The following is a 23,490-nucleotide window of genomic DNA, read 5'->3' on the forward strand; positions in this document are numbered from 1 at the left end:
TTTTTTATACTAAATAAGAATAAATACAAACAAAGCCCCCAAATTGTTTTGTTTTATGGAGGAAATGAAGCAATGTGTTGTTACATTGTTGTTCACTAAAACTAAAAAACCTTTTAATTTCAGTGTATTTAATTTATATTTATAGGCACTGATTGAATTTCCATGAAATGTCCCAATAAAAAAGAGATGAAGTGCGATGTAAGCTATAAAGCACTGACATCATGCTTAGATACTCTCTGTTTAACAGTAAACTCTTTGCGTCTGATGTGTGACTGAAGACATTTTGACTTGTGAAGGTTCAAACTTCCTGTTTAAACTTTCTGCTGGTTCGTGCCTCAGATCAGACAGCACCACGGAGACACCACAGAAGAAGAAGAAGCAAAGTAGAGAGAGATAACAAGGGGAGCGCAGACTCTCAGTCATTAGGTGAATCTGGAGCATTACGTCATGTCAGAAGACACCCACCCTCCCCTTCCTCCTCCTCATCATCGTTCACCCTCCTCCTCCTCCAGCGCTTCTGTGCAGCATCCGAGCTCCCTGATTGGTCCCTCGTCCAGTGGCCTATAAATCCCATTGGCTGATGGGAAGTCAGCTTCCGCGGACCTGACAGAGGACAGGAGGGAGAGAGGGAGGGATCCTTCAGATAAAAGCGCCAGCAGCAGCAGGACTCGGCCCGCCCTCATCTGGATCACCAAAACATCAGCGGACCGGAGAACCGCCCGCTTCTACCGGACTCATTCCGCCCGGGCTCTGTGAGGCTCTGCCCGGCTCTGTGAGGCTTTGCCCCGGGCTGTGTCTGCAGCTGCGGCTGGGAGCAGGAGAAGCAGCAGGCGGAGGAGCAAGGTGAGAACATGGGCGTCTGTCCTCACTGGAGCACGGAGCTCTGCAGGGACACCACAGTGAGACGGAGGGACGAATCATGAATCAAACCCGGGTTTAATCCCGGGTACTCACCTCAAAGTTTAGCATTTCTTTATTTTCACAAAGAAAAAGAGTCGCTGCTGCGAAACACGAGCTTTGTTCCTAAATGAGCCGAAATGCAGCTGGATGCTGATGACACTGAGTGATAAAGAGAGAAAAGATGAACGGGACTCTAATCAGTCTCTGTGTTTACCGCACTGTGCAGGGAAAGTCAACTTCAGTCTTCAGGCATTGTTAATTTTTAACTTTAAGAGTTTTAGATATAAAACATGACATCAAAACTACTTACAAAAAAATCGGGTCTCATGTGGTGTCTTTTTAAAGTTTATACAGGTGTGTTATTCTTGTCGTCTCTTGATTGTGCTACACAATCATTTTATGAAGTTTGGGTTTCGAAGCAAAAGTCCAGTTTATTCAGGGATCATGGGAACTGTAGTCTTTGCTATAAAATGAGTAGAAAGAGTGTTTTTGAAGAAACCCTGTCCCTGGCTATCCAAAGACTGTATATAAAAGATGGAAATTGTCAGGACTTCTCATTTAAAAAATGTTCCAGCAGTACAAACATGGTTGAGAGGCCTGGTTCAGTGATTTTATTTAGCCGCAGTTTCGTCTTTCAGCCCGTGAGGTTGACGCTCGGTCTGCAGTGCCTCCACATTTTTATCAACATTATTATTCCAGATGTTCTTGCAGATGTATTAATAAACTGTGTTTGCTGCTTTGATCCGTCTGCACTTTTTATGGGCTGATTGACAAAGTTTTAAGACTTGGTGTCATGGTCCCTGGTATTTTTGTTGTGTTTGTTTTTACAGTTGTTCTTTTTCCTTCTTTTTATCATCTTCCACACCTTTTATTAGTATCACCTGTTTGTTCCACCTGTATGTGTAGCTTGCTATTCCTCTTTCCTCCGGTTCCTTTTATTAGATTCGAGTTTTTTTTGTTGGATTTTGTGTTTCTTGGGGTTCTTTTGACTCCGCCCCCAGTGTTTTATTGGCGTTCAGGCTCGTGGGTTCAGTTTCAGGGTAGCAGTTTGAGTGTGGGCCAGGTGTGCAGTTTTTGTGGTGCTGCTTTAAGACTTTAGTCATTCTTTTGTTTTAATTAGGTTTGCATAATTTATTGTGTTGTGGGTGAGGTTGTTGCACCACTTAAAGTAAAAATATTTACTGGGTTTATAATGTAGATTTGATGTCATCAACAGTATTTTTGAGTCTCACTCCATCTCCTTGCATGTGTATTTTCAGTCTAATTAATTCCCTAACGATGAAACAAAACACTAATTTTTTTCGAGCTATTTAAGTTTATTACAGATATCTCGTGTAAATGTTTTACCCGTCAGTGGCAACTCTTTTCTTTAGTCAGACTGGCGTTTCAGTGTCGGGCCAGCAGCAACTACTTTCTGGCTTTTTGTGCAGATTTTAATCAAAATCCATCTATATAGTCGTCATCATCCGTCTAAAACGAAGCTCCCTCGTCTCATCTTCCTCGGGAGACGTGAACCTCTGGCATTTTGATGCAGATTCAGACAGAAAGGAGGATGACTTGACTTATTGTTGCATAATAGATTTTTCTGAATGAAAGTAGGTCAGAGAGTTTCTGCACTTCAGTCGACTTGGTTTCACATCCACAAGGTTTCCACAGCAACACCGACTCAGCTTTATGTAATCACCTCTTACCTCTTCGACTCTCAGTTAACCCTCAGGTTTATTTTCCACAGAACGACTGCAGCAACACGCTCGCAGTGATTCAGACAGGTTAATCCGTCCCTTTGTGGTTGTTTTGTGTCTCTTTGTGGTTGTAGAGCAGATGAATTTAACCGAGAGACACTGAAAAGTCCCTGCAGCAGTGCAGAAGAATTAATCAAAATGCACATTCAGTTACAGTTATGGCTTCCTGTGATTATGAAAACTAGATAATTGTGTTAAAGCAATTACTCTGATGCATTCCTTTTCACAAAGTGCTCCTGGTGTGTCCCGTGTTATAAATCAGCTGCGCCTCCTTCCTCCTTTCCTCGGTTAGTGAAGCATCACCGTCTTGGAGTTTGGGATGAGACATTGTGAGCAAGGGGGTGGGTCTGACTCTGAGACGAGCTCACACACTCGTTATGTAACAATTTCTGAGTGAAACACCATCAGCTAATATTCATACTCTAAATCACAGGTGTCGAACTCCAGGCCTCGAGAGCCGGTGTCCTGCAGGTTTTAGATGTGTCCTTGATCCAACACAGCTGATTTAAATGGCTAAATGACCTCCTCAACATGTTTTGAAGTTCTCCTGAGGCCTGGTAATGAGCTAATCATTTGATTCAGGTGTGTTGACCCAGGGCGAGATCTAAAACCTGCAGGACACCGGCCCTCAAGGCCTGGAGTTCGACACCCCTGCTCTAAATAATCCTGCTTTCTTAATCTGGAGAATGACCAAAATTTTAAAACGAGAGATGTTTCAATTCAATTTCAGTTTCAATTATAAACTGAACTTTATAATTTAATCAGACCAACCTGACTGATCCGTGAGGTCACTGGTCGAAGGAGCCGAGTGTCCATAAACTTTGATGCAACCAGATGTGCTGCCTCCTACTGGCTGTTAAAAAGAATGCAGGTTTAAGGCACTTCAAAATTAGGTTGACTATTATGACAAATCTATGGCTTTGAGGACTTCCTAAGAGCTCAAACTCGGGCCTTAGCAGGCCGTGGCAGGTTTGCTTCAGCTCAAGCCACGATGACCAACAGAGAGACAAAATGGCAAATTTTGGTAACAGTTTATTGTTATAGTAGTTAAATGTAAAAGTAGACAAGTAGTATTCAATGATATCCACTCTAGAGCTCAAATGACAGCTGATTAGCCCATTATTTGATTATTTTTTTGCAAGATTAGTACATTTACAAGCTTTATTTAAGCAATTCAATTAAAATGTATTCATATTATTTTCTTTAGTCCAAAATCACAACACCAGTCATCTTGCTGCATTATAAGAGTTAGCATCTGGCAACAGTGGGAAAGAAAAAAATCCTTCTAACAGGAAGAAACCCCTGCAAAATCCACAGTGAAGGGGGGGGGCATCAGTCTGCTGTGGCTAGGGATTGAGGGGAAGAGGACTAAAAGGTTTTTACTTTTTAAATCTCTTTTAAATCTCACATTAACCCTTACTTAACCAGTCAAGTCATTAACAGTGCATTCCTGAATGGGTTGGAGTTCTTTATAAAATTCATTACAACAATCATGCAGAGATGAGTGGGCCAACATTCCTCCACGGCGCTGTGAAAGAATCATTGCCAGTTATCTTCAATGCTTAATCAACAGTTGTTGCTGCTAAGCGTGACCCAACCAGTTATTAGGTTTAGGTGGCAATCACTTTTTCACACAGGTAATAAAAGCAGTGATGCACAGTCAGGCATGAAGCATTGTAACCTTAATTTCTGTGAAATGCTCTTCAGGCTGATTTTAAGCTTTGGGTTCATACTTAAACACGACAAGAAAGATCATGTTGTCATTAGGATAGGAAGTTATATCAGCGTGCAGGAATGTTGCACAACATTTTTATTGTTAAATGGTAGCTGTAGTGTAATATATCTCAGGACATGTTACAAAGCAATGTAAGAGGTACTGCAACAAAGTAGTTCATTTATGGAGTAATTAAGTAAAGTAATGTATTTTTTCCTACTTTTTTGAGTTCAACCCCAACAGCATTTAGTACATTTGTAAAAAGTGAAAAACTTTACACAAAATGGGGACATTTTCTTAAAAAAAGTTAATAGATGTTCACAAAATAATAACATCAGTGAAAAGTGAGGACATTTTTTTTTAAATTGGACATTTGTTGGAACATTAGAACAAGAGTAGACCTTTTAAATCCTATCTGAGTGTTTAAACATTTGTTTAGCTCAAATCAGGCAGGTCCCAGATTGGCATTATGTTTGTGATGGTCCTTACAAAGGCAGACGTGTGTGTGTGTGTGTGTGTGTGTGTCACAGTTCATTAACCAGCATCTCCTGCTTTCCTCCAATCACAGCCTGTAGAGAAGGACAGTAAATGAGGCACTCACAGCTGCTTAAATAATTAATATCAGCTCATCAATATTCCATCTGCTCAACAGCAAAGGGGCGGGGGGGTGTTCAGATGTTGGAGCAGAGAGACGAACCTCCTCTGGTCTGTCACTAACCAGAAGGAGGAGGTTCAGACATTTGAACGATCTGTCAGACAAATGCTGACATGTTCTTACCGTGCTGTGTTCAGGTTTGATGCGTTCATCGCAAATTCATCAACAAACCTTTGAACTTAATGAGCGATATTTAATAATATGCTAACGAACTAGTGGCAAATCTGCCCCACCCCCCTGTGCACCTTTTGTCCCAGTAGCTCTGCTGTCTGACTCACTGCACATTATATCCTCACAAAAAGCTTATTAAAAGGCAGAAAGCCACAGACAATCATTACTGTTTGGAGTGTATTATTATGAACCAGCAGCGGACTGAAAACACGACTGACTTCCAAAGTCAGCATTTATTTGGGGTTTTATGAGAATTACTGCAAAAACAACCTGAAAGCTTAATACAGACATGAACTAACCACAGATGCTAGACTGCCCGGCTGTTATTAGAGAATCCTTTCCTTTTACTGATAATACTATTGCACATTAATTGGCTGGTATTCAGCCCAGGGCACATAGAGTGGCACAAAACTAAGATAAATTGCTAAATTAATTGTTTACACCAGCTTTTAGACTATGAAAGACAGTATCAAGAAAGAACATGGTATCAATAATATGACCAAAGAGAAATAAAATGGCATTTTCTTCTGTTTTCTCACAGGAAAGCTCATATTATCCATAAAATAATAGTGTCCTGCTAATTCATACTTATTGGTTAATCAAGAATTTTGAAAATGTTGGCACAATAACTTCAATTTATTCACAGAAGCACAATTAAATCAGTCCACAGCATGAAGGAAATTACCAGAAATAAATGTTTACCCTTCCCAAAATGTGTATTTTTGGTCTACAGCTCCATAGGACCCAAAGTTCTTTGATATAGTGAACTAACCAGAGCCCCTTGTAGTATTTCCCATGATGTTCAAGCTGATTTTCTGTGTTCATTCATCTCTCTGATGATTTTTTATTTTTTATTTTTAAATGATGTGCATGCTGCCTCAGGGGAGGACAGCAGGTAGAGGCTTATTTTGTGTCCAACCTACCAGCCGTGCTTCATATCAGCCTGCCACAGAAACACACACACTGTTTGAAGCCACTGTTTTAAAGACTCGAGTTTTTCCTTTTTGTCCTGTTTGTTTTTAAGCAGACACGACCACATTAGGAGGGGGGCAAAGAACTGGGGAGTATGAGCTGAACCTGAAAATAAGATGACTTCATAGAATGATTTCAGTACAACTGAATGATGGGCTGTATGTGAAAATTGAAGTAGCTTCCAGGTATGAAAACTGAGGCCTACATGGAAGTGTGATAATCGTGCGTTCTTTCTAAAAGCTAGCAGGCAGCTGAAAGTGTGTTCGGTATTATAGGACTCGATGGGAGGAAAAAATTGTAATTTTCAACTTTGTTTTATTTTAATGCCATTTTAACATCTTATTTTTAATTCAGTTTTGTTTTTGCTTTTTGAAAATGTTTTGTTTTAATTAGTTTCAGTATTAATTTTAGTCTTTTAATTATTATACGGTAGTATGGAGGGCATATATAAGATGGAAGATTTAGGAAAATCAGGACAGCAATTACAGTAAAAACACAACTTCCTGATAGCCGTTGACTCAGTCTTGCAGTCTCAATAAACATGCCCATCATGGCCTCATCAGGCAAGTTGGAATACATTTTTTACCAAAGTAAGAAATGCTACAACTAAGGACATTTTCTCTGTATTTTTATTTTAGTGCAGTTTTCCAAGTTTACAAAATCATTCCAGTTGAGCAAATAAATAAATAACTAGAGAATTTAAGGTTTCATATATGATAAATACAAACATTAGTCTATGTTACACACATAAAGTGCATGTGATTATATTCAGTGTGGATTTGGGACACAGTGAGAACTAACTGGACCAATCAGGGGGCGGCACTGAGGTCAATCCCTCCCCTTTGTCCTGCTATGTCACTTCCTGGCTGGTTGCCATGGCACCAGAGGCAAGGTGTCCCCATTTCCCGCTGTGCGTGCGTGTGTGTGTGTGTGTGTGTGTGTGTGTGTGTGTGTGTGTGTGTGTGTGTGTGTGTGTGTGTGTGGGCAACATCAACAGCAGCACGGCTGTCTGGTTACATTAACAGAGGCTGTGTGTGTGTGTGTGTGTGTGTGTGTGTTCTTGTATAACTCATGTTGTGGGGACTCAACTTCTTCACATTGAGGACATTTTAATTTGAAGACCTGATTTTGGTTTCATTTTAAATTAGACCGATATATTGATGGCTCTTTTATCCTATTCTGTTCATCTCAGTGCAATGTCAGAGCTGCTACTTTGCATAAAAACACGCAAAAACAACCTCAGTGGTTTCTTTGCAAACAAATGTATAAAATATAATAGAGAAAAATAATGAAGACCAGAGCTGGAACTTGTGCAATAAAACTGTAGAGTAAAACAAAGAGTACTTTAAAGTTGTGGCCCCAGTGAATGAGCGTGAGAGAGTTTAATGTCCTCAGAAGTGTTGGAAACAGGAGCGAGTGTGTGTTTTGGGATTGGCTGGTCGGCTGCAGACACACTTTGATTTGATCCTGTGTGTCACCAGGCCGCTGCCCCCTCCTCTCCTCTGCGTTGTCAGATTAATTGCTGCTGTGTGTTGATGGATGCTGCAGCATGAGTTTGACACAGTTCCTGCTAATGAAATATTTATGTTTGTTTGCGAATGTGTGTCACAAGCTGTAAACAAAACACTGGCTTAGCCAACATGATGCCGCCGACTGGTTTATTCAAGCTTCAGTTTTAGCTGATGCTTGAATAAACCACGTTCCTATTTTTTAGGAACGTGGTAGGGTAGAGAGTTATCATCTGCCACTAGTAAGTTTGGTAGTGACAAATGTACCTGTGCATAAACTGTACAGATACATTTTAATAAATGCAACTACAAATCACTCAGAGACTGAGATTACCCATAATGCACCACTGAACGACACAGGAAATCATTCCTGTACAACTCCTCCATCTAAAGCGCAGTACACAGTGTAATAGCTTTACACCCTTTATATTTACACATCCTCTACAGAGAAAATAAGAAGGGCACCTCAGTTTCAACCATATATTTTTAATTTATTTATAATTTGTATATATTTGAGCTGTTTTGTTGTATTTTGTAACTTTGTAATATATTGTATTGTTTAATTTAGGTTACTCGGTTAATGTTCTCACTTTCTCTGTGACCACGTGCTTTCCTCAGGCATTAATAAAGGATTCTGATTTTCAAGTGGCCACTAAAGGAACTGCAGCGTTGTCACTTTAAGGTTTAGTTTTTCATGCTTGGTCTGTGACGGTTCCACATTTCTGCTGTTACAACATAATCAACCCAGGTGTTTCCACTTACTCAACTTCTTTAGAGACATTTAATTAAATTCTAAGCTAGGCTAACTAATGATTAACTGTATCTGCTAGCAGCAACTTCAACAGAGTAAATTCCTTTAAAAAAAAAAAAAATTCTATCCTTTACTTTTTCAGTATTTGTGTAGATGAAACTCCGACCAGCCATCTGGAGGCACGTGTCATCGCTATTTATCCTGCGCCACAGCCCAGTGCATCATGGGATCTGAAGTTCTCTCCATTCTCCTCCTCTCCCTGGTTATAGCATCAGCGTGTGCTGAAATGAGCGGGACCAGCCAAGGTAAAGATTAGGATAAAGGATGCAAATGGACATTTAATGATCCGCAGATGTTGTTTAAAGAGAGCCCTGGTGCATGTGTGTGTTCCCTCCAGGTGGCGCTGTGCTGTGCCCTCTGCAGTGTGTATGTGAGACGCGACCGTGGTACACCCCACAGTCTGTGCATCACCAGGCCAGGACAGTCGACTGCAATGAACTCCATCTGCAGAGAGTACCAGCCAACATCTCTGCTGATACGCAGGTAACAGCCCTGCATGGATGGACCTCCATGCAGAGCCTAAAAATGAGCTTTTACAATACATTTCTTATTATGTATTATGTCTCTAGCTTGCCTTCAATTTAAAAGCCTGCTCATACAACAGTGTCATAAAAATGTAACAAAAAACAACTTTTAGGCTTAAGTGTGAAGCAGCTTGGTTCACTTATTGCTAAGAAATATTAATAAAACACTCAGACTCCTTGAGTCATGGGCTAAACAATGTGAGAAGTGGCTGTCAGTCACGGGATGCAAACCCAAAGCAAACGTTGCTCTATCCTTTTTGTGCTCTATTCGGGACCATCATTTACCCAAAACAAAGCATGAGACTTTGAGCAAGTCAGACCATAAACTCATCAGGAACATTTTTACAGTGGTAATAGAGCAGGGGAGCAATAGGCTCATTTCCCAGACTTCTATCAATTTTTCAATGGCAACCAGAGGAACCCCACCCCCCACCCTCCTTGCTGGCTGTTAGCAGGTTTAATGCATTCATGCACTTGATTCACTTTTCTGGCCTACATACCTTTCAAATCCATCACTATATATAGTGTATGGTTGTGCTCTTTTGACCCTCAGGGATGTCTGCAGGCACACAAGGATCAGACAACACCGAACTACTTACAAAGATGACAGAGATTTATTGTGAAATTTGATTGTTACATCTGCTCTAGTTCATGAACCCAAAGAACAAGGTAGCGTCTTTCTCAGTTCATGCCTGCAGAGAGCATCGCTTTGGGATTGAATCAAAAGGAGAGTATTTTCTGTTCTTGACTAATGAGACCCTGCATACATTAACATAAACTGGGGTTCTGACTCTGACCTGACTCTAATGAGCCAGTTGAAAGACTGACCAGTCATTATGTTGTTAATATATTCTGAATGTGATTTTTCATCATTCCTTTCAGGTGCTGCTGCTGCAGAGTAACAACATCTCCTCTATAACTACTGAACTGCAGAGTCTGACCAACCTGACAGAGCTCGACCTGTCTCAGAACCACTTCACACAGGTATGCGCTTCTCGATTCTCAATATTTATCCACAGTCTTGTTGAACAGCAGGATACAGATGTCAGTAACAGCTGGATGAAAGCTTTCAGCTGCTACATATTCACACGGGGTTCGGCGCAGTGGGTAGCTCTGCATGTTTGATTTGAGATCAAATCTTTACACCAGATGCCGGATTTTGCTTACAACTTGTAACTGAAGTGAAAAAAATGTGGTTTACATTTATCTGCATCCTGGTCCAACTTGATAATCCGCTCTAAGTCAGCTTCATACCGAAATACTGTCTCTTCTTGTCTGTTCAGGTGGGCTCCATGGGCCTGTCCTCTCTTGGCCGCCTGGTGACTCTGTACCTGGAGGAGAACCACATTGAGGAGCTGGAGGACTTCTGTCTGAGGAATCTCTCCAGTCTGGAAGAGCTCTACATCAACCATAACCACATCTCTTCCATCGGACCCAAAGCCTTTGCCGGCCTCACCAACTTGCTGCGGTAATCGCCACCACCACTTCTTCTATCAAACCTCATTCTGACTGTTAACTTATCCCAGAATCTTGCAGATGACCATCAGAACTGCATATGAGATGAATAGAACCTTAAAAAGACCACCAGAGCCAGCTAAAGCCAGTACACCTTTCTCAGTGAGGACTCAGGAGGTAGAACGTGGGGGTTTCTCTGAGAACAGAATCATAGCAGACAAAATCTGAAGGCTGGATCTAGGAGTCATCCATCTCTGATGTTAACTGTCGAAGATCTGGGCCCAGCAAATGTGAAGTTGGTCGTTGTTCATGTCAAATTCACTATACCGGTAGAAGTAAGATAAATAAGATTAAAAGCAATTTAAAAAAACACCAAAGACCAATATAATCAGATCTTGAAAGTTCCTAAAGGTTCACTAGGTCACTCTCAGGGACTACATCCACCCCAAAACTTTCAAAAACCTGTCATGTTGCTACCATTCAGCTTCATCTGAATTAGTTCTCTATTCTCTGATGTTTCTCCTAGGCTCCACCTGAACTCCAACCATCTGGTGGCTATCGACAGTCGCTGGTTCGAGTCTCTGCCATCCCTGGAGATTCTGATGATTGGGGAAAACCCTATCCTGGGTCTTGAGGAGAAGAACTTCTTGCCTCTGTCTCGCCTCCACAGCCTGGTCCTGGCAGGAATGGGACTGGCCTCTGTTCCCTCTGCTGCTTTCTTGGGCCTTGACTACCTGGAGAGCCTCTCTTTCTACGACAACCGGCTCAGGTTCGTCAGCACAGGACCCCTAGTTTACTTTCTCTTAGCCTGTTAGACCTAGCTATAACCCTGTTATTAAGTAGACTTTCCTGTCTTAAATGCATAAAGGGCAAGAATAGAAGCAATGTGGTGACCAGAGAGCATTGAAAATGGCAACTTGTAGTTGTTGACAGATGAAATAGCCATTATCAAAGGAAAATGGTGATGTGATTGATACGAGTGGTAGTGAAGGATACTGTTGATGTAACAGGGTGGGGGGAAAGTTGTTTTAAAGGGTTCTCAGCAGTCAGAGCCTTGAATGTCCACTAATAACACACTTTTAGCTTCAAGGGGATGTACAATGATTAAATAAGGTCTCAGTTCCATAACCTTCTGCCACTGGAGCCATGGCTGAATTTCATTCTCATGGCAGGTCTGTTCCTCGCGATGCTCTGAGCGTGCTCCCAAACCTGAAGTTCCTAGACCTGAACAGGAACCCGATTGGTCGAGTCCAGCAGGGAGATTTCCAGAACCTTGAGCACCTGGAGGAACTCAGGTTGGCTGGAAAACACAAAGTAGAGATCACGTTGTTCCAAGCTGTTGGAGTTTTCTGGCTTTGTTTTTCACCTTAGGATGCTGCCACGGTTGCACGTTGTAGTAAATGCTGTGTTGTGCTTGGCTTCAGTCTGAACAACATGGAGGACCTGCTGATGGTGGAGCGAGCAGCTTTTCAAAACCTTCCAGAACTTGCCAAATTGGAGCTCTGCAACAACCCACGCCTCTCTTACATGGACCCACAGGCCTTCAGGTGAGTGTCTAACGGTCTCTGAGCCACCCCACACTGATGTTATGTTTTATTTTTACATACGTTATGTTTTTCATGAGTAAAAGTGATTTTTATTTTTATTTTTTGATTTTGTACATTTGTAACTCCTTCAGCTGTTGTCTCCTCATCTTCTTCTTCACATTCTCCTAGTTCTTCGTCTCTTCTTTCTTTTCTATCTGTCCATATTCTTCGTTTCTTTTTCCTCATTCAATGTCTTTTGTTTTCGGTCTTCTGCCCTCAGTAACCTGCCCTCCCTCCGGACTCTCCTCCTCCATAATAACCAGCTCAGCCTCCTCTCTGGAGACCTCCTCTCCTCCCTCCATTCTCTTGAGGAGGTTTCTCTTCACTCGAACCCTCTTCGGTGCGACTGCCTCTCCTCCTGGGGGCCTCACCTTGGCAACCAATCACACCTCAAGCTGCTGGATTCCTCCATCACCATCTGCTCCTCCCCGCCTCACCTGATCGGTCAGGAGCTGCAGGAGGTGGTGGCGGTTGGATGGGGCGGAGGAGGTACCAACAGCTGCCTGCCTCACATAACTCCTCACTCCTTCCCCCCGACCATAAATGTCAGCGCAGGGCAGCCAATTACGCTGGAGTGCTGGGCAGACGCCGACCCCGCCCCTCAGTTCTATTGGGTGACGCCAAATGGTGACAAGGTGGGCAGAAACTTTTGTGTGTGTCCAAGTCCCAGAGAGAAACACAAAGCTTCGAGCATTTTCACTTCATTGATTTCAGTTAATCAGTTATCACAACAGACAGTGATTATTACACGTTACTTCCTCTTCATGCTGGACGTGGTGAATAAACTCCCCAGTGTGTCGTTCCCTCTGCATCTCCACTGTTCTGTCTGTTCCACTGTATAATTAGCGATTAGCTAATAACAGAGCTACATTAATCAAGTGCAACATTAAGTTGTACTAAATGACTCACTCCAGCAGACACAGCTTCAGCGTGAGAGCATGAGACACCCTGGAAATGGGTTTAAATCACCACAGCGACTCAATCTCCTGCCATGTACATTTACAGCTTTGACATCTGTGCCCTGATAGGTCGTGGGAGTCACTTACTGTCATCGTCCTGGGTCATTTGACCCGTTTTGAGTTTTCTTGTATGTTGATGTCATTTTTGTATTATGGTTTATTTTGTTAGTCTTGAGTTTATTCTTTATTGCCTAGGTTGTCCTGTTTAGCTCCTTGGTTATTAGGTTCCCCTGAGTCTTTGTCCTCTGTGTCCCTCTCTGTGTGTCTGGGTTTGTGTGTCTTTGTGTCTTGTTTCCCTTGTCTTCCATTTCACGTTCCCCCCTCTATCCTGTTTATCCCACATTTCCCCAGCCTGTCATGTCCCTCTTGTGCTCTCTTCATTCTCTTGGCTACTTGTTCCCCTCTCGCTCTCTGTGTTTTGCCCCCTTGACTGTTCCCGTGTTCCTCTACTCGTGTTTCATCCTGTCTCCCCGGTCCGTCATGTGTTCCATGTCCTATTGTCACAGTCTACGTCTGCTGTTGTGTGTACGTGTACCCCAGCTAAAATCTTTTCTTAACCCAAAACAAGTATCTTCACATGACATGAAGCAAAAATTTTGAGCAATGGCATCTGAAATAGAATTAAAGGTTTATTTATCCAAACAATTTATCATTAAGAAAAAAAAGCTCTGGCATAAACTGAACGTACATTTAATAAAAACTGAATGTGCCCATTCCTTAACTACCTGATGTATACCATATTTAACCTAAAAAAAACGAATTAGTCAAATAAATTCATGCAATGAGTGAGAACTAAAAAAGTGCATGATCCTGTGAAGAGACACCAAAGAGTGACATTATGAATCTGCTCAGGTGAGCTCAGAGGCAGTGGCTTCACCAATCATATCAGAGGAGGGGCGTGGCCTGAGCAGGAGGAAGAAGAAGCATCGGATGTCAGATCCTGGTGCGCTGGTGATCGAACACGCAGAGCCATCAGACGCAGGTCAGTCTGAGCTGCAGGCTCAAATCCAGTTCAGTTTAAAGTGGATTTTTAATTTGGACCTTCAGTGGCATAAAAGCTGCTCTTCTCTTACAGGTGTGTACACCTGTGTGGCTTGGAACATCGAAGGAGCAGACACCAAGAGTGTCTCGGTGTTTGTAGACTCTCAGGGATATGCCGGCTCTTGGTCTGGTGGGGGGAATGACCCCAGCAGAGAAAGGACCTGGTTGGGGAACTCATCCAGTGGTGCAGGGTCTCTGGTGGTGCTCGCTAAGGTACGTTTTGTCCTTCATGTGCTATACGAACAGGTGTAGGTGTTATTAGAAATATGCTGTGAGCTCTTAATATTTTTCCAGTTCTTGCACTAATTCATCTATATCTTCTGCATCTTCTCCTTCTTATTATTCTTGCCCTTTTCAAGTTCTTCATCTTCTTCTCTTTTGTTCTTCGTCTAGCGTGTGATTTTTATCCATATTTTCATGAAGTTCTTCTTCCTCTTCTTCATGTTTGCCATCGAGTAGTTACTCCTCTTTTGTTTCTTGTTATTCTTGTTCTTCTTCTAGCTATTTGTTCTTAAAGTTGTTCTTCTAGTTTAATTATTTGTCTAGTTTTACATCAAACTTACTACTTATTTTTTTTCTACTTCTGCCAGTTTGTTACGTTATTCTTCTTCAGGTCTTCTTCTGGTCCTTTCTTCTTCTATAATTTATTCTTTTTCTAGTTCTTCAGCTTCTACTTCATCTAGTTTTTCTTCTTTACTTCTTCTGGTTATATTTTATTCTTCTAGTGCCTCCTTCTATTCTTCTGCTATTAAACTATCTAATGCTCCAGACAGTTTGTCCTCCATGAATCTGGTGATTCACTGTTTCTTGTTTCATGTGCAGGTGGTTCACGCACAGTCTGTGGTGTTGGAGTGGAAGTTATATCCCAGCGGAGGAGCTTCAGCTGTGGGTTCAAACCATCATGACATCCCCGGCCCTCTTCCCCGGTGGACCAGTGCAACCGTGCACATTGACAACCCTCAGATCAGCTACACGGCCAAGGTGAACATATCACCCAATGACATTACTGCTGGAAGTCGTGAAGCCATCACAGGAGTTTGCATTTACAGATTATTTTGACTCAGCTTTAACTAAGTTTGACGCGTGGCGTGGGAAACACGAATAATATAAACTTGCTATCAATCGCTCAACCTGTTCGGGCTCTGTCATCAACACCCTATCTTATCACACTCGGTTTACACCCAGCAGGAGGCACTCGATGGGCTAATTACATTTTCCTCTCTGCCTCCCCCTCCCCCTCTAGGTTCCAGTCGACGTGCAGGAGTACAACCTGACTCATCTCCTTCCTGCCACAGAGTACCACGTCTGCCTCACTGTCTCCTCCTCTCCTCCTCACCCCACCTCTCCTTCTTCCTCTCCTAGAACCTCCCCTACCCCTCTGTCTCCATCCTCCTCCTCCTCCCTCCCCTCTGGTCCTGTCCACACCTCCTGTCTGAACATCACCACTAAAGAGGCGGGTTTCTCAGTGGAGCTGGTGGCGTCGCGGCGCAGCAGCGTGGCACTGGCGGCCGTCATGGGCTCCATGTTCGCTTTGTCAATCATGGCGCTGCTGGTGGTGTACATGGGCCGGCGCGTGCAGCAGCACAAGTCCTGCGGCCACTCACTGAAGAAGTACATGCAGCACGCCACATCCATCCCTCTGAATGAGCTTTACCCGCCGCTCATCACGCTGTGGGAGAGCGAGACCGAGAAGGACAAAGACGACAAGGAGGAGGAAGACAGGGAGGGAGGAGCGAGGGGTGAGGAGGCAGGGGGGAGTCAGATCGACACCACAAAGACGTACATGTGGTAGCTGAAGGAGGGTGGAGGGGGAGGTTTGACAGACACTCGGGGGGGCAAGAGGACCACAGAAGTGAAGCTGTATGGATGAAAAGGGTCATGTGACTCAGCGAGGAGCCTGACAGTCAAAGAGATGACGGCGAGGTCAGGTGTGTGAACTGATTAAAGCAGCAGGACACCCATCTCAGCTTTCTTAAGGGACTTTTTTTCATGCTTCAGTCCATCTATTCCAAACCAGCTCACTCCCGCTAATCACCTCCCATCATCAGCCGTCAATCTGATCGATTTCCTTTCTTCCAGGTCACCACTTGCATTCCAGGTAGACTCAGCTGTGTAGGTGCCTTTAAAGTCAGTTCATTTATGCAGTTTAAATTGAGTTTTTCTCAAATCATCAAGCGACAAAAGCCAAGTTATGAAAAACTGCAGTTCCTCTAGTGGCCACTTGAGGCCGGCTCCACCGGTGAGTCCGTCCCCATAGACTCCCATGTTAAAATGTCTACTTTTAGAGCAGAAATAAACATGTTTTCTGCCTGCCACAAAAAACAGTTTTGACCTGTATGGATAGTTTCCCCCTTCAATGGAACCATACAGAGGTTCTTTTTTAAAAACTCCTTCATCTGGATGATTTCAAGGCCTTAAAATTAGGGTCATGACTGTTTTGTCAAGCGTCAGAAGCACAGAGCCTGGAGCCACTTGGTGTCTATTAATCTAAACACTTTCAAAACCAAAGGAAAAAAATGTGGAGTCCAATTTTAATCACAAATTTATTTTATGTGGGATAAAAAAATTTCTGTCTGCATTTTTTCTCTCAAATCTGCTTTTTAAATAATGATAAAAGTCATCCAGTGACGTTGACATGTGTAATGACCACTAGAACCAGTCAGGAGCCCAGCAACAGTTAACCGCAGTGGTTCAGCCCAGAGGTAATTAAATAAAGAGTTGACTTTTCGATTAAAGGAACGATCTGAATACCAGAACTAAAATAATATGAAATACTATCGAGTGCACTTCAGGCCGGCCGAATGATTAAATTTTTATATTTTATCGAGTTTGAAGAATCTTAGTATTACGCTGTTTTTAATATCAGCCAGGACTCGGAGAGAGCGGGGAGAAAAAACTCCTTTAAACAGGATCTGACAGGATTAGGGATGCACACTTCGACTGGCTGTGCGTGCTGGGATCTGTGCGAGGATGAAAGTGGACGTCTGGTTTGTGTTTCGTGGCTGAAGCATGAAAAGAGGATGAAAGTTTCAGTTTTGGGGGGTTTTCTTTTCTCAAAGCATCCTTCTTCTTCTGTCAAACCGGAGCAGCTGAACAGTCTGTGGGACAGATTTAACACAGACACATTAACAGGAAGTCGCTGGATTTGTTTCTCCTCAGATCGGCTTCTCAAACGGTGGGTCGGGGTCCTGTTGTTGGGCCGGCAGCTGGTTCAAACTGGGCATTTCTTCAGAGGAAAGCCCAGTGAGTCCGGATAGTTTCACCTCTGCCCCCTCCCTTCTTTCTCTCCCTGTCTCGTCTCTGTCAAGCACACTGACAGTAGCTCTACTGTTAAAAAAAACGGATTATTGTAATTTAGTTCATCTGATGAACACAAATGCAGCACTAACACTCAGCACAGTGTGCAAGATCTCACTTTAAATATCTTCAGAGACGGTTAAAGGTCCCGTATTCAGGTTCACACGTCAGCCTGATGAAAACGAGTCTGGTGCTGAACTTCACACAAACCTCTTTCACAGCAATGAAACAGATTTAGGGTTTTGTTAAAATTATCTCATTTGTAGCTTTCCGAGTGTGACAGCGATGCTCAGAAGTTCATCAGGGAGAAGAAAACGCTTTTAGAGACGCACTGATATATCCGTCTGTTATCGGCTCAGTTGACTGATGCTGGCAGATGAGATTTCTCAAAGACCAAAAACCTGTTGAGTCAGCTTATTTTAAACATTTCCTCAGAACTTCCCAACAGCAGCGTCCATGAAAGCTGTCAGAGCGTCAGTCACTGAACTCAGACACCTCGCACCCTGTTTCATGTTCTGTTTTGGTTTCATGCTAAAAAAGGTACAGGACGTAACTCTGTTGATGCTGGCTGCGTCTGCTGGTGTTGTGACCTCAGTGGGTGGCGATCTATCAGTGTTTGAATTAACAGCGGGTAATTAATGAACAGATTCTCTCGAATTCACTCCAAAAACACCTGAAAAGTCATACATTTTTAAAAACTTATTGAATAAACTAAATGAATAAAACCAAAAACAGGACCGCAGGTCACAGCCAGAGATAAAGATGATAGGAAAACAACATTTGGAAGGTAAATACGCCAGCAAACCGAGTGCTGTGAACAACCTGCAATAGGTTTTCATACTAGAAATGACCCGACCTTAGATGACCTCTGACCGTGGTCCTGTGGAGGTTTTTGTACTCACTATTGTGGTTTGGACAAACAAACAAACCTTCAGACATGCCTTCGTGTGCTGTTTGCTCACCGCTCACAGCTTCACGTCGTGCAGCAGGTGAGAAATGGTTTGATTTGGGGCGGCTGGGGCTCAGGAGGTAGAGCGGGTCAGCTGCTAACTGGAAGGCTGGAGGTCCTTGAAGTATCCTTGGGCACAACAGTCGCCCTCAATACATCCATCAGAGTGTGAGTGTGTAACTGTTAGGTTATAGGCCTCTGGTGTGATTGAGGATAGTAGTAAGAAAGCACCATGAGCAATCAAATAGAGTATAAAATTCCAATAACCGGCTTTCCCGCCTCCTTTTAATTGAGTTCAGAGGCTTTTTTAAATGAATAAAACGAGGAAGTCAAGAGCAGGTTCACCTCCACACTCAACCTCTAAGATTACTCTAACGAAAGTAATCTACTTTAGTTACAGTATCTAAACTTGTTTCAGTGCATCAGCTTGTCTGCTATTTCTGTATTCAATGTTCAGCTAAAGGCACTCCCACTGAGTGTGGATCCTGAACCTGTGAGAGGAATTGTAACAGCAAAGATGGTGGAAGAAGTTTAAGTTATCTACTTTTCTAAAACCTTGTTTCCGTGTAAAGTCAGCCAACCTTTAAGTGTTATTCATCAGATTTTACTGGTGATTCTTTACATGCAGCTTTTATGCCACGGTGACCGTTAAAGATTGCGTTTCTTTAGATAATACTTCAGGAAAACTGCCCCAAAAGATGCCCGAGGTGTTTCTGGGTGGATGCTGAGTGGCAACATACTGCGTCTCAAACAGCTTCTTACATACTTCTAGTGCGATCTTGTCTGATATTGTTTATATAAATATAAACAATATTTATGTTTTCCAGCTGTACTTTTAGAACTTGATGTCCATCCTCTTTCAGGTCAGCTTCAAACCAAACACAAGACTCCACTTCCTGTCTGAATACAGGACCTTTAATCCTCCTGAAACCCGTCGCCGGACACACTCGTCTTCATCAGCAGCATGAATGCATAACCTTTATATATTTGACTGCATCGGGAGCAGCGCTCTGCGCACGAACACTAACGGTGACCGTGTTCTGCTGCTGTTTGTTCGCTAATGCAGAGCTGTAATCTCTTTTCTATCATGTGATGTCCTCTGGGTTTGTGGGTGACGCCGCACCGGGAGGCGGGTACTGCTGCATGCCTTTGCACTCGTGTTTAGGACTGTTTGTATAAAACCATGTCCGTGTGACAGCCTGCAAACTGCTGGAGGAACGAGGATCCAGCGTTACGCTCCGACTCTGACCACAAACACTCTGCTTTCACCAAAAGTGACTGAAATGCAGACTTTGTGCTTAAATTCAAGAGCTTTCAGAACAAGATTACGTTCATTGTTTAGGAATTACAACCATTTTTTACACCATCCTCCAGAGGATCAAAAGTAATTTGACAAAGTAGCAATTTTTAATATAAGAATTCTTTTTCATATTTGAAAAATTAGGAAGTCTAGGAATAATGCTGTGTTTCCGTCCTTTGTTCCGTTCGTGAAGCCTTTGAATTAAAGCTGAAAGTTGCTCTTCAGTCACGTCCACTGTGGTGACGTCCAGAAACAGGAGAGGCAGATCTTGGGATTTTCTTCTCATAACTACAGGAGAGATTGTTTTGGGGGTTTTTAAGTCTCTGATCTCATAACTGTGAAGCAATAATGTAAAACTATCCAGAGGTAATTATGAGATCTTCTAATTCTAACATACAGAGCTTAATATTTCGTTTCAGTCATCTAGTTTGAGTAGCCAGACAAATAAATCAGGGGGCAGAAAATTGATCAATCGTTTTGATCGGCCAGTTTTTCTTTAATTTTTATTTCATTTTTTCCAACCTCGACGTTTCTTGTAAGAGTCAAAGTAGGATTAATATTTTTTAAGCGGTAACGAGAATTACAGAATTTCTTCAATCTGTCTCCAAGTTTGGTTTTCTTTGGTGAATGCAGAGTTTGCCTTCACTCAGATGTGAACACGATGGCTGTTTGTGCCATAAAAAATGAATTTAATAAATCCATAATCCCAAATAAACTTTGTAATAACTGATGGACCAAGACCAGACCTCAAAATTCAAGAAAGTTGAGCTGCTGTGATGGCCGCCATGTCACATGACCAGTGGATCACAGTTTGATTGGTTTGATTTCAGACAGAGCTGATTCCCTGATGTTCCCGATCTTTAAGATGACTTATGATGCTCAGATTTTGGGGTTTGATCTTCTCGAATACTCGAACAAATGTGATTTAAATTTGTAAACTTTTATTGAGAGTCAAAAAATCAATTCTCTCACTTTTACACCTGAAACAGCAGTGGGACAGGTTCACCTCGTGTGTTGATCCTCCTACAGATCCTCAGTTTGCAGGTTTTGTTGTTCAGACTTTCAGCCAAATATTCCCTCAGCTGTCTGTCAACCAAAACACTTCAGGAACAAACACCCAAAGGATGCTCTGGGCATTTCAAAGAGTATGAACTGTATATACAAACATCACATGCTGTTTTAAAGGTGTCTCTCTGGTTCTGCACTGTGATGATGTTCTGCTTTAAACTGAAGCCAGACTGAGATAAACTCTAAACTAAAATCTAAGATTTTAACCACAAACTCAACATTTCTGCACATTCCTGGTTTCAGATTTGTCTCCAACATGCAAAGTGATCGCTGAACATTTTTCTCTTTGACCTTCAAGCTTTTTTTCTTGGAAACTGCAAAATGCAAACCTCACTCAGTGAACCTCACTCTGAGTCTCTCAGACACAAATGTAATTTACTGCTGTTTTTTTTAACAATCTTTAAAACAGACGATTGAATCACCAAAATACCAACTGAAGCAAAAACGGCAGCCCAACACTGTGCACCACCGCCAAGGCTAAACATGCCCTCCTTTATCCATGATTTGAACCTCTGGATCCAGAAGGACATCTGGCTCTGGCTCTGGTTACTTTGTGAAATTTCCTTGAGAGCATCAAGCTGTTACCTCCCAAATTCTCCTTTGATGGATGATGTGAAATGTGCAGTTTTGTCCATTGTCCCAGTGGTAAAGAACGCCGAAAATTCCTGGCTCCGGATCTGGATCAACTCCAAAAGTTATCCAAAAGCTGAACTGTCAGTAAAGTTTAAATGCAGATCCATTGATTGTTTTTTTTAAGCAATCCAACAAACAAACAGACAAACCAGGCCAACTGTGTAACCTCCTTGATGTTTGAAACAGCAGAAACAAGAAGCAGCTCACAATAACCTTCTGTTCATATTTACAAAACCAAAATGTTTGTTTGTTTGTTTTGATTTTTGCATGCAGCTCAGGTCGCTCACCGCGAAGAAACAGGAGCTTGCTCCATTTGACGTCCCTGTTATGTTTTCCCATCAGAAGTAGGAATGTCAAAGATGTGTGTTTTCTTCATGAGCTAATCTCAGCTTCCTGACAAATGTTTTTCTATTTCTGTCAAACAACTCCTGGACTTTACTCTGTGATGGATTGGTCACCTGTCCAGGTGTACCCCACCTTCTGACCAGTGACAGCTGGGAAGGGCTCAACCCCCCTGTGACCCTGGATTAGATACATGGTTAAGTAAATGGATGGATTTGATGGGTCTTTCTACTTTTTTGTCTAAGCCCAGTTTAATGAAAATAAAATACACCTCGTGGCTGTTGCAGTTATTTTTTTAAATTCAGATGGTTAGTTATCTCCTAGTTTAACATCTCCTGGTCTCTGAATGCTTTCCTTTGTTAAACATGCGCATAAAATAAAGCCCAATAACTGTGGACATGTGGCTCCTGCTGGCTTTTGAAAATCAAAGAATCCGAATATGTTTTGGTTTTGTAAACGTGAACAGAAATCTGAACCTTTACACCTGATAGAGTTGTTGGGGGCGCCCTCTGGTGTCCATCACAGCAAACAACAAGCAGAACCAGCGACTCGTCACACAGCTGTTCTCATTAACCTCCACACTTATATCCAGGGTATTTTGTATAAAGTGCATCACTCTATATTTCAAGAATTGCTTATATTATTATTGTTATTGTTATTGTTATTATTTACTCAACACTGAGCACCAACTGTAACTAAAGATATGTGTGTGAGAGTGTGTGTGGGAGGGGAAATTATATAAATACACTTTGTCACCTCACAGCCTGCTGCCTCTTTATTGTTTATACACTTCATGATAACATTTAAGCATCTGTTTGATGAATGATCCTGGTTATGATACATACATAAACAGGAAGTGGTGTTAATTCTGCACAATTAAACAACTGAAGAAGAAGGATTCAAAGACCTCACATGTATTGTCATAGATTTTACATAGATTTTAAACATTTCCATTTGTCAAGTGTAAAATATTGATAGATGGAAATATTGACACCCAGAATGGCTAACCGAAGGCCGGACAGTCCTGATCATCAAGGACCCCCAGAAGGGACCGGTCTCCTCCAACTACCGACCAATAACCTGCCTCAGCACCACGTGGAAGCTCCTGTCAGGCATCATAGCGGCTAAGATGAACAGGCACATGGGTCAATACATGAGTGGGGCACAGAAAGGGATGGGCAAGAATACCCAAGGCGCAAAACACCAGCTACTGGTAGACCGAACAATCAGCCGAGACTGCAAGACCAGACTGACCAACCTGTGCACTGCCTGGATTGATTACAAGAAGGCCTATGACTCAATGCCCCACAGCTGGATACTGGAATGCCTAGAATTGTACAAGATCAATGGGACCCTGAGAGCCTTCATCAGGAACTCAATGGGGATGTCGCGTACAACACTAGAGGCCAACTCCAAGCCCATAACACAAGTCGCCATCAAGTGTGGGATCTACCAAGGAGATGCTCTGTCCCCACTGCTGTTCTACATAGGCCTGAACCCCCTCAGTGAGATCATTAACAAGACTGGCTACGGATACCGACTACGGAACGGAGCAGTTGTCAGCCACCTCCTGTACATGGATGACATCAAGCTGTATGCCAAGAGTGAACGAGACATCGATTCACTGATCCACACTACCAGGCTATACAGCAATGACATTGGAATGTCGTTCGGACTGGAGAAGTGTAGTCGGATGGTAACAAAGAGAGGGAAGGCACACTGAGGCTGTATGTAAGCGGAAAGAAGGACAGGCCCCTGCACGGTATGTACCACAGATAACAGAGGTGGCTGATATCCAGAAATTCTACCAGTGGCTGGACAAAGCTGGACTGAAAGAGCACAGAGGCACTAATCATGGCAGCA

The 23,490-nt window shown here is 42.6% G+C and overlaps 1 protein-coding gene across 1 annotated transcript; it reads left to right on the plus strand.

Annotated features, from left to right (window-relative positions):
• The first annotated feature begins 629 nt into the window (after positions 1 to 629).
• Positions 630 to 22,389, plus strand: LOC146685182 (leucine-rich repeat neuronal protein 1). The gene is made up of 13 exons (XM_085443699.1): positions 630 to 843; positions 8,556 to 8,718; positions 8,811 to 8,956; positions 9,880 to 9,981; positions 10,281 to 10,465; positions 10,979 to 11,221; positions 11,625 to 11,747; positions 11,877 to 11,999; positions 12,259 to 12,673; positions 13,850 to 13,979; positions 14,073 to 14,251; positions 14,861 to 15,019; positions 15,282 to 22,389. The coding sequence occupies exons 2-13, from the start codon at positions 8,637 to 8,639 to the stop codon at positions 15,828 to 15,830; spliced, it is 2,436 nt and encodes an 811-aa protein (XP_085299825.1). The 5' UTR covers positions 630 to 843; positions 8,556 to 8,636; the 3' UTR covers positions 15,831 to 22,389.
• The last annotated feature ends 1,101 nt before the right edge of the window (positions 22,390 to 23,490 follow it).

This window comes from Copadichromis virginalis, linkage group LG20, assembly GCF_057382275.1.
Source record: "Copadichromis virginalis isolate Kocher_CV1m ecotype Utaka linkage group LG20, C_Virginalis_male_GT1.1, whole genome shotgun sequence".
NCBI lineage: Eukaryota > Metazoa > Chordata > Actinopteri > Cichliformes > Cichlidae > Copadichromis > Copadichromis virginalis.

Excerpts from the sequence above, each read along its gene's own strand:
- LOC146685182 (XM_085443699.1), top strand. The coding sequence starts at position 8,637 with ATGGGATCTGAAGTTCTCTCCATTCTCCTCCTCTCCCTGGTTATAGCA. Across the intron at positions 8,719-8,810 it reads AATGAGCGGGACCAGCCAAG|GTGGCGCTGTGCTGTGCCCT; the intron begins GTAAAGATTAGG and ends TGTTCCCTCCAG. Across the intron at positions 12,000-12,258 it reads ATGGACCCACAGGCCTTCAG|TAACCTGCCCTCCCTCCGGA; the intron begins GTGAGTGTCTAA and ends TTCTGCCCTCAG.